The 26,246-nt window shown below is 43.6% G+C and overlaps 1 protein-coding gene across 1 annotated transcript in view; it reads left to right on the forward strand.

Moving 5' to 3' along the window:
- The first annotated feature begins 7,611 nt into the window (after positions 1–7,611).
- The window catches only part of Rnf111 (ring finger protein 111), a 47,324-nt gene continuing 28,689 nt past the window's right edge, over positions 7,612–26,246 (forward strand). The window contains 6 exon segments of the mRNA XM_004662504.3: positions 7,612–7,662; positions 7,665–8,504; positions 17,330–17,456; positions 18,884–19,047; positions 19,701–19,895; positions 25,160–25,479. Coding sequence (XP_004662561.3) covers positions 7,626–7,662; positions 7,665–8,504; positions 17,330–17,456; positions 18,884–19,047; positions 19,701–19,895; positions 25,160–25,479 — 1,683 coding nt within the window. The 5' untranslated portion in view covers positions 7,612–7,625.

Below are 26,246 nucleotides of genomic sequence, written 5' to 3' on the forward strand. Positions count from 1 at the left end.
TCAGACAGTTGCAGCTGAAGGAGCAGAAGCTTCAGCCCTAAGTCGTCATTGTCTGTTTTTTTTTTTTTTGTGTGTGTGTCTACCATATCCCTCTGTTCACACCAGTTTGTTTCCGTGCAATGCAACCCTGCACAAGTTCTCAGGACATGGGCATAACAGCAAGCCTCTCATGCAAACTGCTTCTAGTCCAGACTGTACAAAGTACTTTCTCATCAAAAACAAAAAAAAGTATAGCAGTTTCATCTTATAAATATTTTAAAATTGTTTCTGAATATTACTCCTATTAGTGTATAGTACTGTTACTGTTCCTAGTAATATGTTTTATTTTTATTTATTTATTTGACAGAGAAAGAGGGGGAAGAGAGAGAGAGAGAATGGGAGTGCCGGGGCCTCTTAAGCCATCCCTCCAGTCCCCTAGTAATATGTTTTAAAGATGATCCTCCTACTATAGCCTCAAGTGTACCACCAAGGCTGGCCCATTCATACCTCAATTTGAGAAATACGCTTTAGAGAAGAAATCAGTTGTAAGCTTTTTTTTTTTTACTTTTTGGTTTTTGGAGGCAGGGTCTCACTGTAGCCCAGGCTGACCTGGAATGCACTATGTAGTCTCAGGGTGGCCTTGAACTCTCAGCAATCCTCCTACCTCTGCCTCCCTAGTCCTTGGATTAAAGGCATGCCCACCTGGCTTTTTTTTTTTTTTTTAAGGTAGTTTCACTCTGTCTAGTCAAGGCTGACCTGGAAATCACAATGTAGCCTCAGGGTGACCTTGAACTCACAGCAATCCACCTACCTGTGCCTCCTGAAAGGCGTGCCCCCTCACACCCATCTTGCATCTGGCCTTTTACATGGGTGCTAGGGAAATGAACCTGGGCCTGCAGGCATTCTAAGTGAGTACCCATAACTGCTGAGCCATCCCTCAAGCCATTATTATTATTTGGCTTTTTGAGGTAGGCTATCACTAGCCTAGGATGACCTGGAAATCACTATGTATTCTCAGGGTGGCCTAAAACTCATGGTGATCCTTCCACCTCTGCCTCCCAAGTGCTGGGATTAAAGGTGTGCACCTCCATGCCTGGCTTTTTTTTTTTTTTTTAATTATCTTAAATAGAAATACATAACACTGTTCTAAGCTTTGGGGTGCAAAGTAATGACCAAAATGAAGTCCACTGTAGTGGGAAGTTAGGTAAAACTTGTAGATGTTGGGTAAGGTGACAGGCTGGAGAAGGAAAGTCGTGGGTGGGGTTGACCTTCCTTAGATGGTTATATATATATTTATTTATTTGAGAGCGACAGACACAGAGAGAGACAGATAGAGGGAGAGAGAGAATGGGCGCGCCAGGGCCTCCAGCCTCTGCAAACGAACTCCAGACGCGTGCGCCCCCTTGTGCATCTGGCTAACATGAGACCTGGGGAACCGAGCCTCGAACCGGGGTCCTTAGGCTTCACAGGCAAGCGCTTAACCGCTAAGCCATCTCTCCAGCCCCTTAGATGGTTTTGACTTCCTCACAGACGTAACATTGAGCTACCCTTTAACATACGAGCTGGTCAGTGAAGGACACCTAGGGGAAGCATCATTTGAGCAGGGGAATGAGGGAGGGAGCCTTGTATGCATGCAGAGCCTTGTCAGGCAGCCAGATGAAATTCCTTCCGTAGATACAGCAGAGAGGCTGGGGCAGATGGGTGAGGAGGAGAGGCTTGCACTTGCTGGACTAACCATTGCTCATGTCCTTTTGTTCTGGGAAATAGTTCCTAATTTCTTGGCCACTGTCTGTTCTTCATGGAGTTCTATGAGTAATTTTTTCCCCCTGACGTAAGGTCTAGCTCTGGCTAACCTGGAATTCACCATGTAGTCTGGAGGGCCTCAAACACACAGTGATCCTTTACCTCATCCTCCCAAATGGCCAGAGTGCTGGAATTAAGGGTGTGTGCCACCACACCAGGCTGAGAGAGAATAGGTGCCCCAGTGCCTCCAGCCACTGCAAACTCCAGATGCACCACTTTGTGCATCTAGCTTTATGTGGATACTGAGGAATCAAATTGGTGTCATTGCCTATAGCCACTGCAAATGATCTCCAGGTGAATATGCCACTTTGTAGTTTTGGCTTTATGGAGGTACTGGGGAATCAAACTGGGGGCTTTAGGCTTTGCAGATAACTGCAAAGCCCCCTGAAATAGATTTTTTTTTAAAAAAGTTATTTTGGTTTTTTTGAGGTAGGGTTTCACTCTAGCCCAGGCTGACCTGGAATTCACTGTGTAAACTCAGGGTGGTCTTGAACTCATGGTGATCCTCCTATCCCTGCCTCCTGAATGCTGGAATTAAAAATGTGCATTACCATGTCTGGCTGAAATAGGATTTTTTTTTTCCAGGTTGGGTTTCACTCTAGCTCAGGCTCTCCTGGAATTGACTATCTAGTCTCAGGGTGGCCTTGAACTCATGGTGGTCCTCTACCTCTGCCTCCCTAGTGCTGGGATTAAAAGTGTTGCATGATTCTGGTTAATAGAAGGCAGTTTTAATTGCTAAACCATTTCTCTTTCTCCCCCCCCCCTTCTCTCTCTCTCTCTCTCTCTCTCTCCTTCTGTGTGTGTGTGTTTGGTTCTTTTTGAGATAGGACTCACCCTTGCCAAGGCTGACTTGTAATTCACTCTATTCCCAGGCTTGCCTGGCACTCATGGTGATCCTCCTACCTCTGCCTCCCAAGGTTTGAGTTTAAATATGTGTGCTACAAAGCCTGGCTTATATACATATGCATATTTTTTAAATTAACTAATTAATTGATTAATTTATATTTTGGTTTTCTGAGGTAGGGTCTCACTCTAGCTCAAGCTGACCCAGAATTCACTATGTAGTCCCAGGGTGGTCTTGAACTCTCAGCAATCCTACCTCTGCCTCCCGAGCACTGGGATTAAAGGCGTGCTTCACCACTCCTGGGTTAAGTTTATTTTTTTAATGACAACTATCATAATTGTAAACAGTGGCTCATGGTAATTCCTTCCTTCCCCTCAAACTCATGTTGTCCAACCTCAGCTGGTGCTAAAGACATGCATCACCCCACCTGGCTTTCTGATGTTACTTAGATTGTATACAGTGACTGTCCTAACTAAAGTCCTTGGGCTTCAAGAAACAACTTTACTTCTCCGTTAGATCCTGTATTCTTAGACAGTTAACATGTTTTCATGTTTTATTTTTCCTTAGATATACCAGCCTTGGGCTTGGGTATTATCATCTCCATAGTTCTATTTAGGAGGGATTTTTTTTTTTTTGTTTGTTTTTGTTTTTCAAGATAGTGTCTCACTCTAGTCCAGGCTGGTTTGTAATTCACTGTGTAGTCTCAGGGTGACTTTGAACTCACAGAGATCCTACTACCTCTGCCTTCCAAGGGCTGGGATTAAAGGTGTGTGTCACCATGCCCAGCTTTCAAGGATTTGAGACTTGCTCCCAGGCAAGTGCCTTTACCCTGAGCCATCTCTCCAGGCCAGAGGCTCACTCTCCTGAGGTCAGTTAACCTTGAGAGTTCTCCTTTCCCTCCCCCCAAGAAGGCAGGAGAAACACCTTGGAGTTGCTGCTAGACCTTTGTGTCTGGATTGGTAAAAGCTCCTTAGCTTTAAAAATACAGGAAAATGCTATTGTAGGCATGGATGGTTCAAATATTTACATTTTCAGACGAGATTTTGACACAGAATAGTTAGTAATTTGAGAAGGAGGCACAGTAGCAGGGGGGAGGTCATAGAATTTAGTCATTGTAATTGTTGGGACTAAAGTCAGTGGGTTTGGAGTCACTAGACTCAAAAATTCCACTGTTCAGGAATTCCTTTCTTCTCAGGGTGCTAAGGCTGAAGGATGTTTGGGGCTAGTGTGGAGTAATGCACAGTAAGTTCAAGGAGAGTCTTGCTTATAAAAGTAAGACCCTAAGCTGGGCATGGTGGCCCTCACTTTAATCCTACCACCAGGGAGACAGGTAGGAGGATTGCTACATAGTGAATCTGAGGTCAGCCTGGGCTAGAGTGAGACTACTTTGAAAAACAAACACAACAAAAAGTGAGACCCTGTTTCAAAACAGTAAGTCACATTAATATACAGGCTCTGTTTCCAAATGCTGTCACATTTTGATGTATTCTGTTATGATGTCAACATGTGAATTGTTTCTTCAGCCTGGGGCTGGAGAGATACCTTAGTGGTTAAAATGCTTGCCTGAAAAACCTAAAAACTCATGTTTGAATCCTCAGGCCCCATGTAAGCCAGACACACAGTGACACAAGCACACAATATCGCACATGCACACAAGGGGGCGCATGTGTCTGGAGTTCATTTGCAGTGGCTGAAGACCCTGGAGGACCCATTCTCTCTCAAATAAATAAATAGATAAGTCTGGGGTTTGGAAAGATGTCTTAGTTCTATCTGCCTCCTTCCCTTTCTCTGTCTCTCTAATAAATCAGTCTGGTTGGGTGGTACATGCCTTTTAATCCCAGCACTCTGGAGGCTGATGTATGAGGATCACTGTGAGTTCTAGGCCAGCCTGAGCCTACATAGTGAATTCCAGGTCAGCTTTGGCTAGCTTGAAACCCTACCTGGGGCCTGGGAGGGATGGCTTAGCGGCTATGATGCTTGCCTGCAAAGTGAGAGGATCCAGGTTTGATTCCCCATCACTCACGTAATAAGCCAGATGCACAAGGTGGCACATGCATGTGGAGATCATTTGCAGTGGTTGGAGGCCCTAGCATGCCCATTTCCTCTCTCTCTCTGCCTTTCTGCCTGCCTCTTTCCTACTTGCCCTCTCAAATAAATAATTCAAAAAAAAAAAGAAAGAAAGAAAAAAAAATAGAAAGCCTATTTGGAAAAACAAAAAACAAACACAATAAAACAGTATCAGTCTGAAGTGTGTTGATCATTCGGGAGGCAAATGTAGGAGGATCACTTTAAGTTCAAGGTCAGTTTGGGACTACAGAGTGAGTTCCAGATCAGCCTAAGGTATAGTGAGGCACTTGGAAACAAAATTCTTTTGGGGCTGGGAAAAAAACAAACAAACAAAAAACCTGAAAATAAAAATCAGTCTGAAGCCTGGCGTGTTGGCACATGCCTTTAATCCCAGCACTTGGGAGGTGGAGGTAGGAGGATTGCCATGAGTTTGAGGCCACCCTGAGACTCCTTAGTGAATTCCAGGTCAGCCTGGACTAGAGTGAGACACTACCTCGGGGGAAAAAAATCAGTCTGTACCACATAAATACATAGAATTAATGTGTTTTTTCTAATAGTCAATTTCCTATTTGACACCAGACTGAGGTTGTCAAAGTTAAGACCAAATACCCCCAGTTCATGTAAGAAGGGCTGGTTTGTGGCTTGTCTAAACTGTAACAAATTTGTATGTTGAATGATAAGCCCTGGTAGCGTTTAGTGTTTTGAAACCTGGCTGTTGTCTTTTGAAAATCAAATTTTTTATGTCACAGAAAATTAAAACACATATTTAAGCATACGTAGGGTTTGTGAGTTCTGTGAACATACTATATATATATATATATGTATATATATATATATATTTAAATATGTTTGTTTATTTATTTATTTGACAGAGAAAGGGGGGGGAGAGAATGGGCGTGCCAGGGCCTCTAACCACTGCAGATGAACTCCAGACGCATCCACCCCCTTGTGCATCTGGCTAACGTGGGTCCTGAGGAATCGAATATGGATCCTTTGGCTTTTCAGGCAAATGTCTTAACCACTAAGCCATCCCTCCAGCCCGAACATACTATTTTAAATGTGATACTGCAGATGTTTTAACTCAACAGCTATATGTTTATTTGCTAAATTCTGGTGGTAAATTGGGAAGGTAACATAACGCAGTAGCTTTCTGATAGCCATTCATTGAATTATATGTACTTTCCCAGTTTATGGAGATTGGTGCCTGGCTGTCTATGGAATGGCCAGATGGTTTTAGGTATTATATATTTATTTTCTTTTCTTTCTTTTTTTTAAAAATTCTTTTTTGGTTTATTTTTATTTATTTGAGAGTGACAGACAGAGAAAGAGGCAGAGAGAGAGAATGGGCGCGCCAGGGCTTCCAGCCACTGCAGATGATTTCCAGATGCATGGCGCCCCCTTGTGCATCTGGCTAACGTGGGACCTGGGGAATCGAGCCTTGAACTGGGGTCCTTAGGCTTCACAGGCAAGCACCTAACCGCTAAACCATCTCTCCAGCCCCCTCCCCCCATTTTTTTGAGGTAGAGTTCTAGCCCAGGCTGGCCTGGAATTGACTATGGAGTCTCAGGGTGGCCTTAAACTCACAGGAGTGCAGGGATTAAAGGCATCCCAGCTGTAGTCTTCCCTACTATGCAAAGCTTTGGAGATAGTGGCAGTCTTGAGGGAATTGGGTGATTGGAGGACAGGGAAAACACCATAGTCACTCCATTGTATCCTGCCTTTTCTAGAGATTAAGGGAGCTTTGTAAACAAGTGCTTCCATACCCCCTTCTCCCCCTATTTAAAAAAAAAAAATTAACTTCTTTCCCGTTGCCTGTCAGCATTGTCATGTGACCGATATCTACATTCTCACTCTTTCCTTGTGTCTCGTGAAAGTGTCAGATAGTGCCTTGATTGGTTTGTCAGATGGTTTTGTTATGATTTGACTGGGGTTTGGGCTTGGTTAATGACCTCATTAAGTGGAACCCTTATCACATACCAGTGCTCCATGACATCAGCACAACTTGTCACTGATGGTGTTAGCTGTGATCACCTGGAAAGGTAGTGTTTGTCAGTTGCACCTCTAACTAGCATAGTGGGATGTCTTCTTGGGAGTAATTAGTGACTCAAGGAGTCATTAGTTTGCTGATGGATCCAATGGGAACAATGAGAGACTAGTGTTGCGGTTTCATTGTTGAAACAGCGTGGCCTACTAAATCAGGTTGTGGCCAAGTGGTCTACACATACGCATATTTGCTCCCTGTGGAACTTAGAGTAGCCAGTATTTTGAGTGTGTGTTTTGGTGGTTATATATGTGCATGAATATGCAGGTGTGTGTGCATGTTGAGGACAAAGGACAACCTTGGCTGTCCACCTTATTTTTTATTTTACTTCGGAGAGAGAGAGAGAATGGGCGCGCCAGGGCCTTTCAGCCACTGTGAACAAACTGCAGATGTGTGTGCCCCATTGTGTGCATGTGCAACATTGCACGCTTGTGTCACTGCACGCTATGAGTGACCTGGAGTTTTGAACGTGCGTTCTTAGGTTTCAAAGGCAAGTGCCTTAACTGCTAAGCCATCTCTCTAGCCTGGAGAACCCATCAGTTTGGCAAGACAAGCTGGGCCCAAGAACATCTTTAATCCCACATCTTTAATCCCAGCACTTAGAAGGCTGAGGTAGGAGGATTGCTCTGAGTTCAAGGCCAGCCTGGAACTACAGAGTGAATTCTAGGTTAGTCTGGTCTGGAGTGAGACTGTCTCACAAAAAAACCAACCAAACAAAACACCTGAAACAACAAAAACAGTTGTAAGTGGTTCTGTAATAGTTACTGAATTTCTCTCAGTAGAGGAGCTCCCAATGGACTTCCAGAAGTCTCCACGGCAATAGTGCCATTAAAGTATGTTGAAATTCTCTTCAATCCAATTGTGTCTTTTAGGCCTTTCTTCAAGATTCCCATGTCTCAGTGGACTCCTGCCTGTAACGAGCTCTACACCCGAGAGTGGCTATGAAGAGCGAGGCTCCTCCGGAGGCAGCGAAGACACCGGAGAGTCTGAAAGGGGTCCTTCTGCACCCACAGCCCATCCGGGCCACCGCAAGTTTTCCTGCAGGAGTGGAGATGATTAATAGTAAAGTGGGGAATGAGTTTTCTCACTTGTGTGATGATTCTCAAAAGCAAGAGAAGGACATGAATGGTAACCAGGACAAACAAGAAAAAAGTGTGGTGGTGAGGAAAAAACGCAAAAGCCAGCAGGCTGGCCCTTCTTCGTATATGCAGACTTGTGTTAAAGAAAATCAGGGAATTTTAGGACTGAGGCAACCCCCAGAAACGCCGAGCGAGGACAATGACTCCTCCTTCAGCGACTGTCTATCTTCTCCGTCATCCAGCCTGCACTTTGGAGACTCTGACACTGTGACTTCCGATGAGGACAGAGAAGTCTCCGTAAGACATTCGCAGGCCATTCTGAGTGCTAAGAGTAGAAGCCACAGCGTGCGGTCCCCAAAGTGGCCTCGGACTGAGGCAGAATCTGTGTCCGGATTGCTGATGAAAAGACCTTGCTTTCACAGTAGCTCCTTGCGAAGATTTCCATGCCGAAAGCGATTTGTAAAAAATAGTTCCTCACAGAGGACGCAGAAACAGAAAGAAAGGATATTAATGCAGAGGAAAAAAAGAGAAGTGTTAGCTCGAAGAAAATACGCCCTGCTGCCCAGTTCTAGTAGCTCGAGTGAGAACGACCTCAGCAGTGAGTCCTCCTCCAGCTCGTCCACGGAAGCAGAGGACGACTTGTTCGTCTCTGCTGGTGAGAACCGCGCCAGCAACCCGGCGGCCCCCTCAGGTGAGACGCTTGAGCGCCAGGAGCAGTATTGGATTGTGTTTGTACCCACTGGGTTGGGTTCCTTGTGTTTTTGCTGCCTTTAAAAGGATGAACCAGTTCTGTTTACTTTTCTTTTTTATATTTGATCATTTAAAAAGAATGTTTTTATGAGAGCAAGAGAGGGAGAGAGAGGATTGGCAGCCCAGGGTTTCTAACCACTGCAAACTCCAGACACATGTGCCACCTTGTGTGCATGTATCACCTTGTGCGTGTGGCTTATGTGGGTTCTGGAGAATCGAACCTGGGTCATTAGGCTACACAGGTAAGTACCTTAATCCACTAAGCCATCTCTCCGGTCCTTCCTCCCCCTTTATTCCAGCTAGTCCCACTTCTACTTTGATGGCATTGTTTTTCCATAGAGTCTAATTAGGGTTCCTGGCATGATTGTTTACTGGGATGTGGGCATTTTATAGTCTCCCACTTCTCTAGCAACCATTAACTACCAGTAAGTCCTCAGGGTGATGTGGGGCCTCATGAGTTCCACCTCATCCACGATAAAATGTTGATGGCTCTTGTGCAGGCTTTTGGGAGTACCTTTTGGTCTTCCTCTAGCTCAGGCTGACCTGGAATTCACTATGTCTCTTAGGGTGGCCTTGAACTCAAGGCAGTTGTATGTCTGTCTCCTGAGTGCTAGGAATTAAGGCGTGCACCATCATGCCTGGCTTTTGTTAGCTTAAAAAGAAAAAAATTAGGGCTGGAGAGTTGGCTCAGTGGTTAAGGTACATGCCCGCAAAGCCCAAGGACCAAGGTTCGATTCTCCAGGTCCCACATCAGCCAGATGCACATGGTGGTGCATGTGTCTGGAGTTCTTTTGCAATGGCTAGAGGCCCTGGCACATCCGTTCTCTCTCTATCTCTTCCCCTCCCTCTCACTGTTTCAAATAAATAAAAATAAAACTTTAACCTGGTGTGGTGGTGCACACCTTTAATCCCAGCACTCAGTGAGTTGGAGGCCACACTGAGACTCCTTAGTAAATTCCAGGTTGGCCTGGGCTAGAGAGAGACCCTACCTTGAAAAAACACCAAATAAATAAATAAATAAATAAATAAATAAATAAATAAATAAAATAAATTATTCATTTGAGAGAGAGAGAGGAAGAGGCAGATAAAATGGGTGTACCAGTGCCTCCAACCACTGCTTCTGGCTTTTGTGAGTACTGGGGTATTGGACCTGGGTCCTTTCTCTTTGCAGGCAAATGCCTTAACCGCTAAGCCTGGTAACTAATTCTTCCTCCTCTCCCTTTCACTCTCTTTATCTCCCTTCCTCTCTCCTCTCATTCCCTCCTTCCTACCGTTCCTTCCATTTTTGTTTATTATCTACTTTATAATATGATGAAAAGATGAAAGTATTATACTTAGGATTAAAAAATTTTTTTCCTTTTTGTATTTTTATTTTTTGAGGTAGGGTCTTGGTCTAGCACAGGCTGACCTGGAATTTACTATGTAGTCTCAGGGTGGTCTTGAATTCACAGGGATCCTTCTACCTCAGTGCTGGCATTAAAGGTGTGTGCCACCATGCCCAGCTATTTTTTCAATATTTCTTTTTCTTTTTGTTTTACAAAATAGGGTCTCCATCCCAGGCAGACCTGGCATTCAGGGTGACCTTGAACTCATGAACATCCTTCTATGCTTCCCAAGGGCTGAGTTTAAAGGCATACATCACCATGCCCAACAATTTCTTTTTCTTTCTTTCTTATTTTAAATTTATTTTGGGGAGAAAGAGGCAGATAGAGAGAATGGTGTGTCAGGGCCTTCAGCTACTGTAAACTCCAGATGTACATGCCACCTTATGCATCTGGCTTATGTGGGTCCTGGGCAATTGAACCTGGGTCCTTTGGCTTCATAGGCAAATGCCTTAACTGCTAAGCCATCTCTTCAGCCCTATTTGTTCAATTTTTAAAATATATATTTGCAGAGAGAGAGAGAGAGAGAGAGAGAGAGAGAGAGAGAGAGAGAGAGGGAGGGAGGGAGGGAGGGAGAGAGAGGGAGTGTGTGTGTGTGTGTGTGTGTGTGTGTGTGTGTGAGGGAGGGAGGGAGAGGGAGAATATGAATATGGGTGTGCCTGTGCCTCTAGCCACTGCAAACCAACTCCAGATGTATGCACCACTTTATGCATCTGGCTTTACGTGGGTACTGGGTAACTGAACTTGGATCATTGTGCATTGTGGATAAGTGTCTTAACCACTAAGCCACCTCTCCAGCCCTCTTTATTTTTTATTTAATGCTGGAGTTGGAACCCAGGACCTCACATGCTAAGCATATTGCTCTACCACTGAGTGATAGCCATGGCTCCAGCAATCTTATTTTTTTGTTTGTTTAATTATTATTTTTAAATTTTAATTTTTAAAATTTTTATTGATTTATTCATTTGGGCATGACAGAGAGAGAAAGAGGCAAATAGAACCGGCATGCAAGGGCCTCCAGCTACTGCAAATGAACTCCAGGTGTGTGCACCCCTTGTGCATCTGGGCCCTGGGGAATCAAGTGTCGAACGGGACCTTAGGCTTCACAGGCAAGCGCTTAACCACAAGCCATCTCTCCAGCCCTAATTTTAATTTTTCTTTTTTCTTTTGGTTTTTCGAGGTAGGGTCTCACTCTAGCCCAGGCTGACCTGGAATTCACTGTGGAGTCTTGGGGTGGCCTCAAACTCACGGCGATCCTCCTACCTCTGCCTCGAAGCTGGGATTAAAAGCGTGCGCCACCACGCCCAGCTTTTAATTTTTTTTGTTGACAACTTCTGTAATTGTAAACAATATTCCATGGTAATTCCCTCCCTCCCCCCACTTTTCCTTTTGAAACTCCAGTCTCCAACATAATCCCCCCCCATCAGTCTTTTATTTTTATTTTTTATTTGTTTTGTAGTAGGGTCTCACTCTAGCATAGGCTGACCTGGAATTTATTCTGTAGTCTTAGGGTGGCCTTGAACTCATGGTGATTCTATTACCTTTGCCTCCTGAGTGCTGGGATTAAAGTTGTGTGCCAAAATGCCTGGCTATCTCTCCTTTATTTTGATGTCATGATCTTTTCCTCCTGTTATGATGGTCTTGTGTGGGTAGTGTCAGGCACTGTGAGGTTATGGATATCCAGGCTATTTTGTGTCTGCGGGAGCATGTTGTAAGGAGTCCTACTCTTCCTTTGGTTCTTACATTCTTTCTGCCACCTCTTCCGCAATGGACCCTGAGCCTTGGAAGGTGTGATAGAGATGTTTCAGTGCTGAGCACTCCTCTGTCACTTCTTTTTTTTTTTCAGTTTTTCAAGGTAGGGTCTTACTGTATTCCACACTGACCTGGAATTCACTATGTAGTCTCAGGGTGGCCTTGAACTCACAGCAATCCACCTACCTCTGCCTCCCTAGTGCTGGGATTAAAGGCATGCCCACCATGCCCAGCTTTCCTCTGTCACTTCTTTTCAGCACCATGATGCCTTATGAGTCATCCCCAGGTTACTTACTGCCATCTGAAATGAGAAGGTTCTCTAACCAAAAATGAGAGTAGCATTAATACATGAGTATGAACATTAAGAGAAGTGCTTACTGGGCCGTTTAGTGAGCATAGTTTATACTTTAAGCCAGACAGCAGCAGACGCTACACCCCTTGGGTTCATGACAACCCCTGTTGTAGGTGTTCAGTATCAGGCATGTACTCCCCCCCATGGAGTGGGCCTCAGTAAAATTAAGAGGGTGGTTGGTTTCCCCTATAAGACACGTCACTATTGTACCCATTGACTCATTTGGCCTGGCTGGCCAAATTTAAGGCTTGCAGTATCCACTGTTGAGTTTCTTCACTGTTGAACAAACTCTAGATGCATGCACCTACACCCCCTTATATGCATGTGTGTCATTACATGCTTGTGTCACTGTGCGTCTGGCTGTGTGGAACCTAGAGGTTTGAACATGTGTTCTTAGGCTTCCCATGCAAGCACCTTAACCACTGAGCTATCTCTCCAGTCCAGTTTTATTTTATTCTTGTAGCTATCCCATTGTCCCAAATCAATTATGAATATTTCTTTTCCCTGTGTACTGGGAATTCCACCTTTGTTATGTCAACTTTCAGAGTACATTTGGACCCACTGATGAAATTTTTATTGCCTCATTTGTTTGTCTATTCATTGTGTGGTGTGCAAGTGAGAGCTGTGTGGTGCATGCACTTCTGTGTGCTGATGCAGTGCCCAGTCAGTGCGCCAGGAGTGTCCAGAGGAAAGTATTGAATGACCCTCTTCTGTTACTCGCCTGCTTGTTTTTTCTTGAGATTGCTGTTTTTTACTGCCCTTGGGAGTTTTTTTTTTTTTTTTTAATTTTCTTTTGGTTTCTTTGAGGTAGGGTTTTTACTCTTGTCCAGGATGACCTGCAGTTCCATATGTAGTCTCAGGGTGGTCTCAAACTCCCGGCCATCCACCTACCTCTGCCTCCTGAGTACTGGATTAGAGGCATGCACCGCAATGCCAGGTGCTTGCTGGATTTTTTTTTTTTTAATTTTTTTGTTCATTTTTTTATTTATTTATCTGAGAGTGACAGACACAGGGAGAAAGACATAGAGGGAAAGAGAGAGGATGGGCGCACCAGGGCTTCCAGCCACTGCAAACGAACTCCAGACGCATGCGCCCCCTTGTGCATCTGGCTAACGTGGGACCTGGGGAACCGAGCCTCGAACCGGGGTCCTTAGGCTTCACAGGCAAGCACTTAACCGCTAAGCCATCTCTCCAGCCCGGATTTTGTTTTTTGAAAAGTTATTTAAGAGAGAGAGGGGCGGGGAGGGGAGAAAAAGAGGCAGATAGAATGGTGTGCCAGGGCCTCTAGCCACTGCAACCAAACTCCAGATGCATCTGCCACCTTGTGATATGGGTACTGGGGAATCAAACCTGGATCCTTAGGCTTCTTAGGCAAGCACCTTAACCACTAAGCCATCTCTCTAGCTGCTGCTGGATTTTTATGTGCCCCAGTGTGTCTTTGCTTTCTGCTCCTTACAGGACTGGGCTTACAGGTCCTTGTGCTTGTGTAGGAGGAACACTGAACTTCTGAGACATTCTGTAGTCTGAATAACATTCATCATCATCTTTTTAATATTTTCTTTATTTATTTGCAAGTAGAGATAGAGAAAGAATGGTTGCACCAGGGCTTCCAGCTGCTGCCAACAAATCTAGATGCATGTGCTACTTTGTGCATCTGTTGTTATGTGGGTAGTGTGGAATTGAACCCAGGTCATTAGGCCTTCAAAGCAAGCACCTTAACTGCAGAGGGCCCCCCCCCCCTTTTTGAGCTATGGTCTTACTGACCTGGAATTCACTCTGTACTCTCAGGTTGGCCTCAAAGTCAGTGGTCCTCTTACCTCTGCCTCCCAAGTGCTGGGATTAAAGGTGTGTGCCACCATGTCCCACACAGGTTAAGAACATTCTATTTATGTATTTGAGACAGATGGAGAAAGAGAGAGAGATGAGTATAGGTGCACCATGGTCTTTTGTCCCTGTAAACGAACTCCAGGTGCATGCACCACTTTGTGAATCTAGCTTTATTTGGTACTGGTGAATGGAACCTGGGCTGTCAAGATTTGCAAGCAAGTGCTTTTAACTACTGAGTCATCTTTCCAGCCCACAATTGAGCCTTACTATTATTATTTTTAGAAATATTATTTACTTTTTTTAAAAATTTTTTTAAAATTTATTTATTTGAGAGCAACAGACACAGAGAAGGACAGATAGAGGGAGAGAGAGAGAATGGCCGCGTCAGGGCTTCCAGCCTCTGCAAACGAATTCCAGATGCGTGCGCCCCCTTGTGCATCTGGCTAACGTGGGACCTGGGGAACTGAGCCTTGAACTGGGGTCATTAGACTTCACAGGGAAGCGCTTAACGGCTAAGCCATCTCGCCAGCCCTATTATTTACTTTTTACTTGGGAGAGAGAAAGAGGCAGATAGAGAGGGAAGGGGCGCGGGGGCCTCTACCACTGCAAACAAACTGTAGACTCGTGTCTCCATGTGCGTGTGGCTTGTGTCGATGTTGATGCTTTACGGGCAAGCCTCAACTACTCATCTCTCTAGCCCTCAACTGAACTTTATTTTTTAAAAATATTTTAGGTCTTTTTTTTTTTTTTTTTTTTTTTTTTTTTTGAGAGAGAGAAAGAGGCTGATAGAGAAGGGCCATGCTAGAGCCTCCAGCCACTGCATATAAACTTCAGACACATGTGACACCATATGCATCTGTCTTATTTCTGTACTGGGGAATCAAACTTGGGTCCGTAGGCTTTACAGGCAAGCACCTTAAATGCTAAGCCATCTCTCCAGCCCTCAATTTAACTTTATAAGCCGCTTGCTCATAAAGGGGTGAAAGAAGGTAGACACATGATAGTATTTTTCTTGGGAATGTGTTTGCAGATTAAACTAGGGGGGGCATTTTGTTTTTCCAGAATATGACATATCTTTTCATTTATTAATGTTTAGTTTTGATCTTGCATGGATTTTTTGTTTAACCAACTTTTTTGAGATATAATTGCTGTGAATTCAAGTCCAGCCTGGGACTACAGAGTGAATTCCAGGCCAGTGGGCTAGAGCCAGACCCTACGTTGAAAAATTCAAACAAAAACAAAGAAAATTCATGCAAGTGTTCAGTTCAGCAAACTTTAAGGTAAATTTAGAGCTGGGAAACTATGACCACAGTATGGACATAGTATGGACAGAGTATTTCTGTCAGTTCAGGAACAGCCCTTCTCTTCCTCGTTCACTTCCTGCTACCCTCAGCCCCGTACAAACACTCATCTGCTTGTCACACACAGAGTTTGTGTTTGGTAGGTGTGTCACAGAGATGAATCAGGTGACCTCTGGTGTTTGACTTCTTTCATAATCTTTCAAGTTTTATTCATGCATGAGCAGTTTCTTTTCTTTTTTATAATTGGCTTTTTGAAGCTACCTTTGAGGTTAGGGTTAGGTCTTGCTGTTAGCCTAGGCTGACCTTAAACTCACTGTGTAGTCTCAGACTGGTTTCACAATGATTCTCTTACCTCTGTCTCCCTAGTGCTGGGGTTAAAGGCATGTGCTACCATGTCTGGCTGCCATTTTTTTTTTTATTAGTTCACTTATAATATTGTCAATGGATGTGAAACATTTCATTTGTCCAGTAGGGAGCATTTGAATTGTTTGTAGTGTTTGGTTACTGTGAGCATTCCTATGAACAGTAGAGAGCATTTGAATTGCTCCTAGTGTTTGGTTACTGTGAGCATTGCTGTGAACCTTTATGTATGTACATGTCTTCATTTTGCTCGGCTAGTTTGTGAAGTAGAGCACGCCATCATCAAAAGACAAACCCCGAGGTTGTGCTAATGTGTCACCTGAAATAGGCATGCTCCAAGGGAGTGAGCAGTGCGCAGTAGCAAGGGTGCAGGAAGAGGGAAAGGGGCAGCTGATAGACCAGAGCTTCAGCTCCAAGATGGATGGCATCAGTGGAGGACTTCACAGCACTGTGAATGTGGTCAGTGCTCCCAGATTGCTGTGACTGAGTGAAAAAAAAAAAAGAAAAACGTTAAGATAGTTCTTAAGAAGTTATGCTCCATTTCTTGCTGGACTTCTCATTTAATTAAATTTATTTATTTGCATGTGTATGTTTGTATGTGTGCTACAGGACCTGTTTTTACTGAAAATTCACACCATGTTTTGTCACTTTTTTTTTTTTTTTTTTGTTACTGGCTTATGTTGTTGGGTTGGGAATTGAATTCCAGGCGGCAGACTTTGCAAGCAAGCACCTTTAACTGCCAAGCCACCTTCCCAACTCCCTTGTTGGACTGACCACCAGTTTGGTGCTGGTCCTTTTAAAACATGCTTATGAAGCTGGGCATGGTGGCGCATGCCTTAATCCCAGAACTCGGGAGGCAGAGGTAGGAGGATCACTGAGAGTTTGAGGCCACCTTGAGAATACAGTGCATTCCAGGTCAGCCTAGAATGAAACCCTACCTCGAAAAACCAAAAACAAACAACACCCCAATTTGATATGTATCTACCATATCCTGCATGTCTACCCACTTCAACACCTGAAGCTTTAAAAAGATGTTGTTGGGCTAATGAGATGGTTCAGTGGTTAAGGGGCTTCCCTGCAAAGGTCCAGGATCTGGGTTTGATATCCCCGTACCCATGTAAAGCCAGATGCACAAGGTGGCACATATTCTGGAGTTTGCAGTGGCTAGAGGCTCTACTGTACCCATTCTCTCTCTCCCTCTGCCTCTTCCTCTCTGATTCTCAAAGAAATAAAGTATAAAAAATAATAAAAATGTGTTGCCAAGTCCACAATGAAGCCCACTTAGACCTGACTCCTCAAGTTTCTCTTCTCATGCATGTCTGTGGACGCTTATCACCTTCCAAAGTGTTCCCTCTCCTGTCTTTTTTTTTTTTTTAAATATTATTTATTTATTTGAGAGAAAGAGAAGAAGAGGTAGATAGAAAGAGAGAATGGGCGCACCAGGGCCTCCAGCCACTGGAAAGGAACTCCAGACACATGCTCTCCCTTGTGCATCTGGCTTATGTGGGTCCTGGAGAATGAAACCTGTGCCCTTAGGCTTTGTAAGCAAATGCCTTAACTGCTAAGCTATTTCCTCAGCACCCCCTCTCCTGTCTTCTGTCCTTACACTTGAATCTCTGCAGTTACAGCGGCTCTGGCCCTGACCTTAGGACTAATTTGTTGACTCTACAAAAGAACTTGTTATGCAATCTCTTATCTTTGTAAGCATTTAATAATCTTGATATTAAAAATAAAATTTTCAAACCTAGTGTTTAGCCTGTAGATGCTACAGATGTGTTTTTTTTCCCCCTAGGAAGTATTGATGAAGATGTTGTGGTGATAGAAACTTCCTTCACTCCCCAGGTCACTGCCAATGAAGAAATCAATGTTACCTCAACTGACAGTGAAGTGGAGATCGTGACAGTAGGAGAAAGCTGTCGGTGAGATTTTAGCTCTTAGCTGTGTACTTGAAGGTTTAAATTTAATACTTAGGGAAAATCCATGGGATATAAACTTTCTTTTTAATTTTTTCTTTTTTTTTGCCGTAGGGTCTCACTCTTGTCCTGGCTGACCTGGAACTAACCATGTAGTGTCAGGGAGGCCTTGAACTCATGGTGATCTTCCTACTTCTGTCTCCTGAGGGCTGGCATTAAAGGCGTGTGCCACCATGCCCGATTTTTTATTATTTATTTATTTATTTGAGAGAGAGAGAGAGAGAATGGGTGCGCCAGGGCCTCCAGCCACTTTAAAACGAACTCCAGATGCATGTGCCCCATTGTGCGTCTGGAGAGAGTGGGTACTGGAGAGTCGAACTGGGATTCTTTGGCTTTGCAGACAAACGCCTTAACCGTTAAGCCATCTCTCTAGCCCCACGCCTGGCTTTTTAAAAAACATTTCATTTTTATTTATTTGAGAGAGAAAGAGGCAGCTGAGAGAGAGAGAGAGAGAGAGAGAGACAGAGAGAAAATGGGCACGCCAGGGCTTCCAGCCACTGCAAATGAACTCCAAGCCTGGCGTGGTGGTGCACTCCTTTAATCCCAGGTCTCAGGAGGTAGAGGTAGGAGGATTACCATGAGTTTGAGGCCACCCTGAGACACCATAGTGAATTCCAGTTCAGCCTGGGCTAGAGGGAGAGCCTACCTTGAAAAACTGGAAAAAAAAATTAGTGGTATTTGTATTACTTTTTTTTCCTTAGATTTTCAGATTGCTTATGTTTGGTCTAGATTACTGGTATTCAAGCCAGGATATACTGATTTACCTAGGAAGATAGTAAAGATACATTGTTTTCTAGACTCTATACTAGCATACCAGACCTACTGAACTAGAATGGTAGAGAAAAGTTTTTTTTGTTTCTTGAGGTAGGGTCTTATTCTAGCCCAGGCTGACCAGGAATTCACTACAGTGTTGCCTCAAACTCACGGCGATCCTCCTACCTTGGCCTCCCAAGTGCTAGGATTAAAAGCACCACTCCCAGATTTCTTTCTTTTCTTTTCTTTCTTTTCTTTTTTTTAAATTTTAATTTATTTGAGAGAAATAGAGAATGGGTGCACCAGGGCCTCTTGCCACTGTAAACGAACTCCAGACACATGTGCCACCTTGTGCATCTGGCTTACATGGTTACTGTGGAATCAAATCTGGGTTGTCTGCAAAGCCTAAGGACCCAGGTTTTATTCCCCAGTACCCACATAAAGCCACATGCACAAGGTGGTGCATGTGTCTGGAGTTTGTTTGCAGTGGCTAGATGCCCTGGCCTACCTATTCTCTATCTTTGTCTCCTTTTCTCTTTCAAGTAAATAAATAAAATATATTTAAAAAAAAAATCTGTCCTTCACCTATGTTGACTAATGCGGTGTTGTTGTTATTTAAGGTCTCGTTCAACCCTTGGACACTCCCGATCTCATTGGAGCCAAGGTGCAAGTTCTCATGCAGGTCGGTCACAGGAGCCGCGGACCCGCAGTAGGATTTCTACTGTCATACAGCCCTTGAGGCAGAACGCAGCAGAAGTTGTGGACCTTACTGTTGATGAAGATGGTAAGTCTGAGCTGTAGCTGTAGAGTGAGGCAGGGTCTGTGACGGGGTGAAGTATCTTGCACAGTTTGTGAAGTGTGCTGTTGGCTATTGTGACCATGCCGTAGGCCAATAGGCGTAGCAGAATAACTTTCACTTCTACTCCTTCCTTCTTTGTGAGGGATCAGAAAACTTAATAGTTACCTGTAACACCCCTCCCCACCCCAGTGTTGAGATCAATCCTAGGGCCACAAACCTGCCAGCAAGTGTTTTACCACTGAGCCCTATCTGGAAATCTTTTTACTCTATACTTGAGTGGATTATACATTTAAATATATTTTGTTTTTAAATGTAGTACTTATATTTTAGTAACATGACAGTTTGATGTTGCTGTTTAGCTGCATGAAAGCTTCCTTTATGTGTTATACTTGTGAGAAAGTTTGTTTATTTTAAAAATATTTTATTGATTTATTTGTGAGAGAGGGGCAGATAGAGAATGAGCATGCCAGGGTCTCTAGCCATTGCATACAAACTCTATAGACTCATGCACCAGTTTGCATTAGGATCTATGTAAGTACTGGGGAATTGAGTGTGGTCTATCTATCTGCCTTTGTTTTGTAAAAAAGTGTCTTCACTGCTGAGCCGTTTCCTTAGCCCCCACTTCTTGTGTTTCATAGAACCTACTGTAGTACCTACCACTTCTGCAAGAATGGAACCCCAAACTACTAGCGCTTCCATTAACAACTCAAATCCGTCTACCTCTGAGCAAGCCTCCGACACCGCTTCTGCTGTCAGCAGCAGCCAGGCTCCCGCGGTGTCCGAGGGCGCGGCGGCTCCTGCACGCAGCGGCGCGGCGGCGGCCTCTACAGGAGGTAAGCAAGGGGGCATTCTGTCATGCTTTTGTTAGGAAAAGTGTTACTGTTTTTAAGATTTCAGCTCTATTACGAGAGTATATTTAAATGTGCGCAAAGTATTATTTATTAGAATTAAGGCTGATTGCATTTGCTTCATGTGACCAAAGTTTTATATCCCAACTAAAACATCAGGAAAAGCAAATGGCTAATAGTGAATTTACGAGCAGCATAAATAGCAGTAGATTAGTTGAATTTCATCAAAATTTAAAACTTTGTTCATAGTCTAGAGTGTAAGAAAAATGTTTTCAAGTCATATCAATCTGATAAGGGTTCTAGTACCCACACTCTGGGAAAAGGACTTGGGTAGATATTTCCCAAAGGTAAGATGCAAATGACCAAGGAATCACACAGATATTCAGTGTCCCTTGTCATCAGTGTGACATAGCCTCATTGAGGCACGTGGTCACCTAACACCTACTAGGCTATCTGGTTTAAAAAGAGCCAACAAAACAGAATAAGGAGAACTAGCAATATGGAGATAAATTATAATTCTTCCACTACTCTGCTTGGGATGCAAAAAGTCCAGCCAGGAGTAAGCCCTGTGGCTGTACTCAGTTTGTCAGAATTACAGCTCACTACTCACTACTCTTATGGATGTACTGAGAACTATTGAAGATGTGGCAGGAGCTCCATTGTCCCCATTATTATTATTATTATTTTAAATACTTGTGCGTGTGTGTCTGTGTGTGCTCATTCAGGTCACTTGGTGCCGCAAGTTTTTTTTTTTTTGTTTGTTTGTTTTTTTGAGGGTAGGGTCTAACCTTGGTCCAGGCTGATCTGGAATTTACTATATAGTCTCAGGGTGGCTTCAAACTCACAGCGATTCTCCTACCTCTGCCTTCTGAGTGCTGGGATTAAAGGCGTACACCACCATGCCCAGCTAGCTGAGTTTTAAGGTAGATTTTTTTTTTTCTTTTATGACAATGGTACAGATAGAAAGTTGTTAACTGCTTAGTAACAAGAACACCATAGAGTCTGTAAACGTCTACATTGACTGTAATACCATTTTATGAACCCTTTGATGAAGCCACCTTATATTTTATAATTTTTTGTTTGTTTGTTTTTCGAGGTAGTGTATTACTCTAGCCCAGTCTGACCAAGAATTCACTATGTAGTCTCAGAGTGGTCTTGAACTCTTGGTGATCCTCCTACCTCTGCCTCCAGAGTGCTGGGATTAAAGGCATGTGCCACCATGCCCGGCTTTATAATTTATATTTTGAATGTTACTTATTTATTTTGAGAGAGAGAATTATCGTGCCAGGGCCTCTAGACAACTGCAAAGAAACTTCAGACACCTGTGCCACCATGTGCATCTGGATTACATGGTAATAGGGAATTGAACCTGGGTCTTTCAGCTTCCCAGGCAAGTGCCTTAACTGCTAAGCTATCTCTCCAGCCCCCTATAATTCATTTTGATTTTTTTAAAATTTTTAAAAATTTTCATTAGCATTTTCCATGATTATAAAAAAAAAATCCCATGGTAATTCCCTCCCTCATTTTGATTTTAATGCTGTCTCATTTTTTTTTTTTCCCCTCTGTGTGTGTGTGTGAGAGAGAGATAGAGAGAATGAGAATGGGTGTGTCAGGGCCTCTAGCCTCTGCAAGCAAACTCCAGATGCATGTTCTGCCATGTGCATCTAGCTTTTGTTCTGGGGCATTGAACCTAGATCCTAGGTAAGGATTTTAAACTCTTTTCATTCATGTTCTCTAGGTGGTCTTAGGTGGCCTATTCTTACCTAACGTTTATGGCACACATACCAAACTTTATTTTAGAACAGTCTGGTAAGGGTTCTCCTATCCAGCTTGTATGTGTGTGTCTGCTACTCACATTCCATCCCAGATCACATCTAGTTTTCAGTATTGGCTTCACTATGGTCCTGAAAAGCTCAATACTAAGACTGTCATTGAGATGATCTTGCTCATTGTGTTTCTCAACACCAGGGTGCCTGCTCTGGGCCAAATTGCTTTCCCTAAACATGATAGAAGCAGGTAAAGGAAGTCAGTCTATATTAACGAAATTGAATTTCCCATTTCCTTCTAAGACCATGTGCAATATCACTTTACCTGTTTTCTCCTATGACCTGTCTTCCCACCTTTTACAGATTTTCAACCTTGAATCACACCAATGCTTGAATGTTACTCTTTGACAACCTCCTAACCTATGCTGGTAAAAATCACATGCCAAGCAGATTGCAACCTCCATAAATGTATAATACCACCTCTTGGGTTTTGGGTAGTGAATCAGTGTAATACCATGATCAGTTCCCTTTGCTTCCCATGCAAATTTTAAAATCCTCCCTGACAAGGGTTTTGCCTTCCATGGGAAAATAGATTTAAAAGTAAGGAAGGTTCTCAAGTAAAAACCCCTGCAACCTGTAATGCTTCTGCAAGGTCTTTCTACCTAGCCTTTATAAACAGCGATCTTCTCAAGTCCCTCCTTAATCTCCATACTCCTTGTGCTCTGATAGTTACGTTCTCTGTGACTTCAGAACCTATGTGCCCCTGGGATCTTCCGTGTCTGTACAGAAACTATGAACCACCCATGAGGGGTCTTCTTGATTATCTCATCTTTAGTAGATCCATCGTGAGATAGTTTTAATTTTAAAAAGAAGTGTTTCAGGCAGTGTGGTGGCTCATACTTAGAATCCCAGCAATCAGAGGCTGAAAAAAAAAAAAAAAAGTCAGACTACCATGAGTTCAAGGCCAGCCTGGTCTGTGCAGTGAGACCCTGTCTGAAAAACTTTTTTTTTTTTTTTTTTTGTCTATTATTTATTTGAGAGAGACAGACAGAGGCAGATAGCTAGGTAGAGAATGGGCATACCAGGGCCTCCAGCCACTGCAACTGAACTCCAAATGCATGGGCTACCCTGTGTATGTGGCTTACCTGGGTCTTGGGGAATCGAGCCTCAAACTAAGGTTCTTAAGCTTCACAGGCAAGTGCTTAACCGCTAAGCCATCTCTCCAGCCTTTTATCTCAGTTTTTATATTTTATCACTAGTTAACAACTTGGGTTAAGGCAAGCTTCTTAACCTCTGAGTTATTTCTCCTGCCCCCATCTCTACATTTTTTTCTTGTAAATTTTATGAGAGAGAGAGCAAGCGAGAGCGAGCGAGCACGCGCGCACACACACTAGCCACTGTAAATGCAGCTTTTTGGTTTACGTGGGTACTGGAGAATTGAACTTGGGTCCATTTCTATTTTTATGGCTGATAATTTCTGACAGAGTTGTATTGATGTTGGGTCACAAGCTGATTGGAGAAATAGAAATTCTGAAGTGTAGGAAATTGGCTATGTATTGAATTGGGATCCAGAGCCGCCCCTCTGAGCAGCTCTGTGTGCTCAGTCTTGTCTTTTTGAGGTGCACTGTTCGTGATCTTACACCATAAGCATGTTCAGGAGTGGAATGTGGCTGTCCGTGCTTGTAATCCCAGCATTTGAGAGGCCGAAGGAGTATCACCCACAATTTTGAGTTCTAGGTCAGGCAGGGCCGTGTAGTGAGAAGTTCGTTGTTTTTTTTTTTTTAAAGACTGTTCAACTCTGGGATTGGAACCCAGGTCCCTTTAACTCTGCATTTTCTGCCTATTGCACAATACCAGTTTAAAATATTTTTATTTATTTGAGAGAGAAAAAGAGCCAGACTGAAAGAAGAGTGAAAATGGGTGTGCCAGGGCCTCCTGCCACTGCAAACAAACTCCAGACACGTGCTACCTTGAGCTTTTGGATTTATGTGGGTACTGAGGAATTGAATCCAGCCCATCAGGATCAGGCTTTGCAAGCAAGTGCCTTTTAACTACTGAGCGATCTTTCCAACACCAGCCAGTTCATGAATCATATCTTGTCCAAGTATCAGTTTGACTGCTTCACATAATCCATTTTGTCTTGAGTTTAGAAGTCAGAGAACATGAGAGGATGTTAGCAGTTAGTAGACTTGAATTAACATACACTCTGAGTTGGGTGGTTATGACTTCAAGAGGTGAGATTTTAAGTACATAGCAGTCTGCATTGTTATTATTTGCTGGGTGTGGTGGCACACACCTTTATGAGAGAGTGAGAATGAATGAGAATTGGTGTGCTGGCCCCTCAGCCATTGCAGTTGAACTTTAGACACTTGTGTTTCTGGCTTACATGGGATCTGAATATTCGAACATAGGTCCTTAGGCTTCATAGGCACGTGCATTAACCAGTAAGCCATCTCTCCAGCCCACAGAAAGAGAGTGTGTGGGAGGGTGAGTGACTTTGGGTGTCAGGGTCTCCTGCCACTGAAAAGGAATTCCAGACACTTGTAGTACTTTTTATTTTTTTTCCAGGTAGGGTTTCACTCTAGTCCAGGCTGACCAGGATTTCACTATGTAGTCTCAGGCTGGCCTCAATCTCATGGTAATCTTCCTCCCTCTGCCTCCCAAGGTGTGTGCTGCCCGGCTAGAGTGAGACCCTACCAGAGAAAAAGTGTGTGCCACCACGCCCGGCTTGTACTATTTTTATATCTGGTTTTACGTGGGTACTGGGGAATCAAACCCAAATCGTCAGGCTTTGCAGGCTAGTGCCTACAGTTACTGAGTCATTTCTAAATTTTGTTTTAAATATACTTTTTATTTTTATTTATTTGAGAGTGACAGAGAAAGAGGCAGAGACAGAAAGAGAATGGGCTCGCCAGGGCCTCCAGCCACTGCAAAGGAAGTCCAGATGCATGCACCCCCTTGTGCATCTGGCTAATGTGGGTCCTGGGGAATCGAGCCTTGAACCAGGGTCCTTAGGCTTCACAGGCAAGCACTTAGCCTCTAAGCCATCTCTCCAGCCCATCTCTAGAATTTTATAAGTGCACTTGCATTGGTAACATTTTATGTAAGTTAAGAAAAGGTGGTCTGTTGTCAGATTTACACAGAACAATAAATATGCTCCAACAAAAGAATTTAGACTTTCAGAAAGTTCCCAAGGAGACCACTACTCAGAATTCTTATGATGCATGTTGTACAATCACATTCTTTTTTAATTAAAAAATATGTATTTCTTTGGGTATTTGAGGTAAGGTCTCACTTACTTAAGCCCATACTGATCTGGAATTCACAACGTAGTCTCAGGGTGGCTTTGAACTCTGCCTCCCAAGTGCTGGGATCAAAGGCGTGTGCTACCACTCCCGGCTCAATCAAATTCTTATTTGCAAAGATTAATACACAATACTTATTTTCAGTGCTGTTTGATTTTATGCTTGCTTCTGTTTTAAGATGATTCGAGGAGAACAGTGTCTAGTGCTGTAGCAGAAGCTGGCCCTCCTGCAATGCCAAGGTTACCTTCCTGCTGTCCTCAGCACTCGCCATGTGGAGGGTCAGCACAGACCCACCATACATTGGGACACCCACACTCAAGTTGCTTTCAGCAGCACAGTCACCATTTTCAACACCACCACCACCACCACCACACTCCCCATCCAGCCGTCCCAGTGTCTCCTTCCTTTAGCGATCTGCCCTGCCCTGTGGAAAGACCTCCGCAAGTCCAAGCGCCTTGTGGAGCAAACAGTAGTGCTGGCTCCAGCTACCATGACCAGGTATGTGGATTTAATGAGCTCCTTTGTTCTCTCCTAATTGTACCTTCAGAAGGAGGGGGAAGTGTTTTATAAACCAAATCATATTCTTGCATGCAAAATGGCCTAATTTAGTGATCTGTGATTTGAAAAACAAATGAAATCTTCAGAGTTTTTTTAGATGGCTAATTAGTGCAAATTATGAAAAGAGGAACAATGATGTAGAGAAGCTGACATGATATTTTTAATATTTTTGTTTTATTTATGTATTTGAGAGACAGAGAGATAGAAAGAAGCAGATAGTCAGAATGGGTGTGCCAGGGCATCCAGCCACCGCAAATGAACTCCAGATGCATGTGCCATGCTTGTGCATCTGGCTTCTGTGGGTACTGGGGAATCAAACCTTGGTCCTTAGCCTTCGCAGGCAAGAGCCTTAACTGCTGAGTCATCTCTCCAGTCCTATTTTTAATATTTCGAAAAATACTCATTTATTTTGGAGAAAGAGAGAGGAAGAGGCAGATAGAGAGAGAGAATGGGCGCACCAGGGCCTATAGTCCCTGCAAACGAACTCCAGCTTCATGTGCCCCCTAACGTGGGTCCTGAGGAATTGAACCAGGATCCTTAGGCTTTGTAGGCAAGCACCTTAACCGCTAAGCCACTTCCCCAGCCCCTTGACATGATATTTAATGTAAGAATCAGTTCTTTTCTTCTGGAATGATTTGATGTTTTCAGTGAAGTATAGATGAATCTGATCTTTGAAATTTGATTTCATATAGTGCTGACGCTGTCCT

Source organism: Jaculus jaculus, chromosome 10, assembly GCF_020740685.1.
Source record: "Jaculus jaculus isolate mJacJac1 chromosome 10, mJacJac1.mat.Y.cur, whole genome shotgun sequence".
NCBI lineage: Eukaryota > Metazoa > Chordata > Mammalia > Rodentia > Dipodidae > Jaculus > Jaculus jaculus.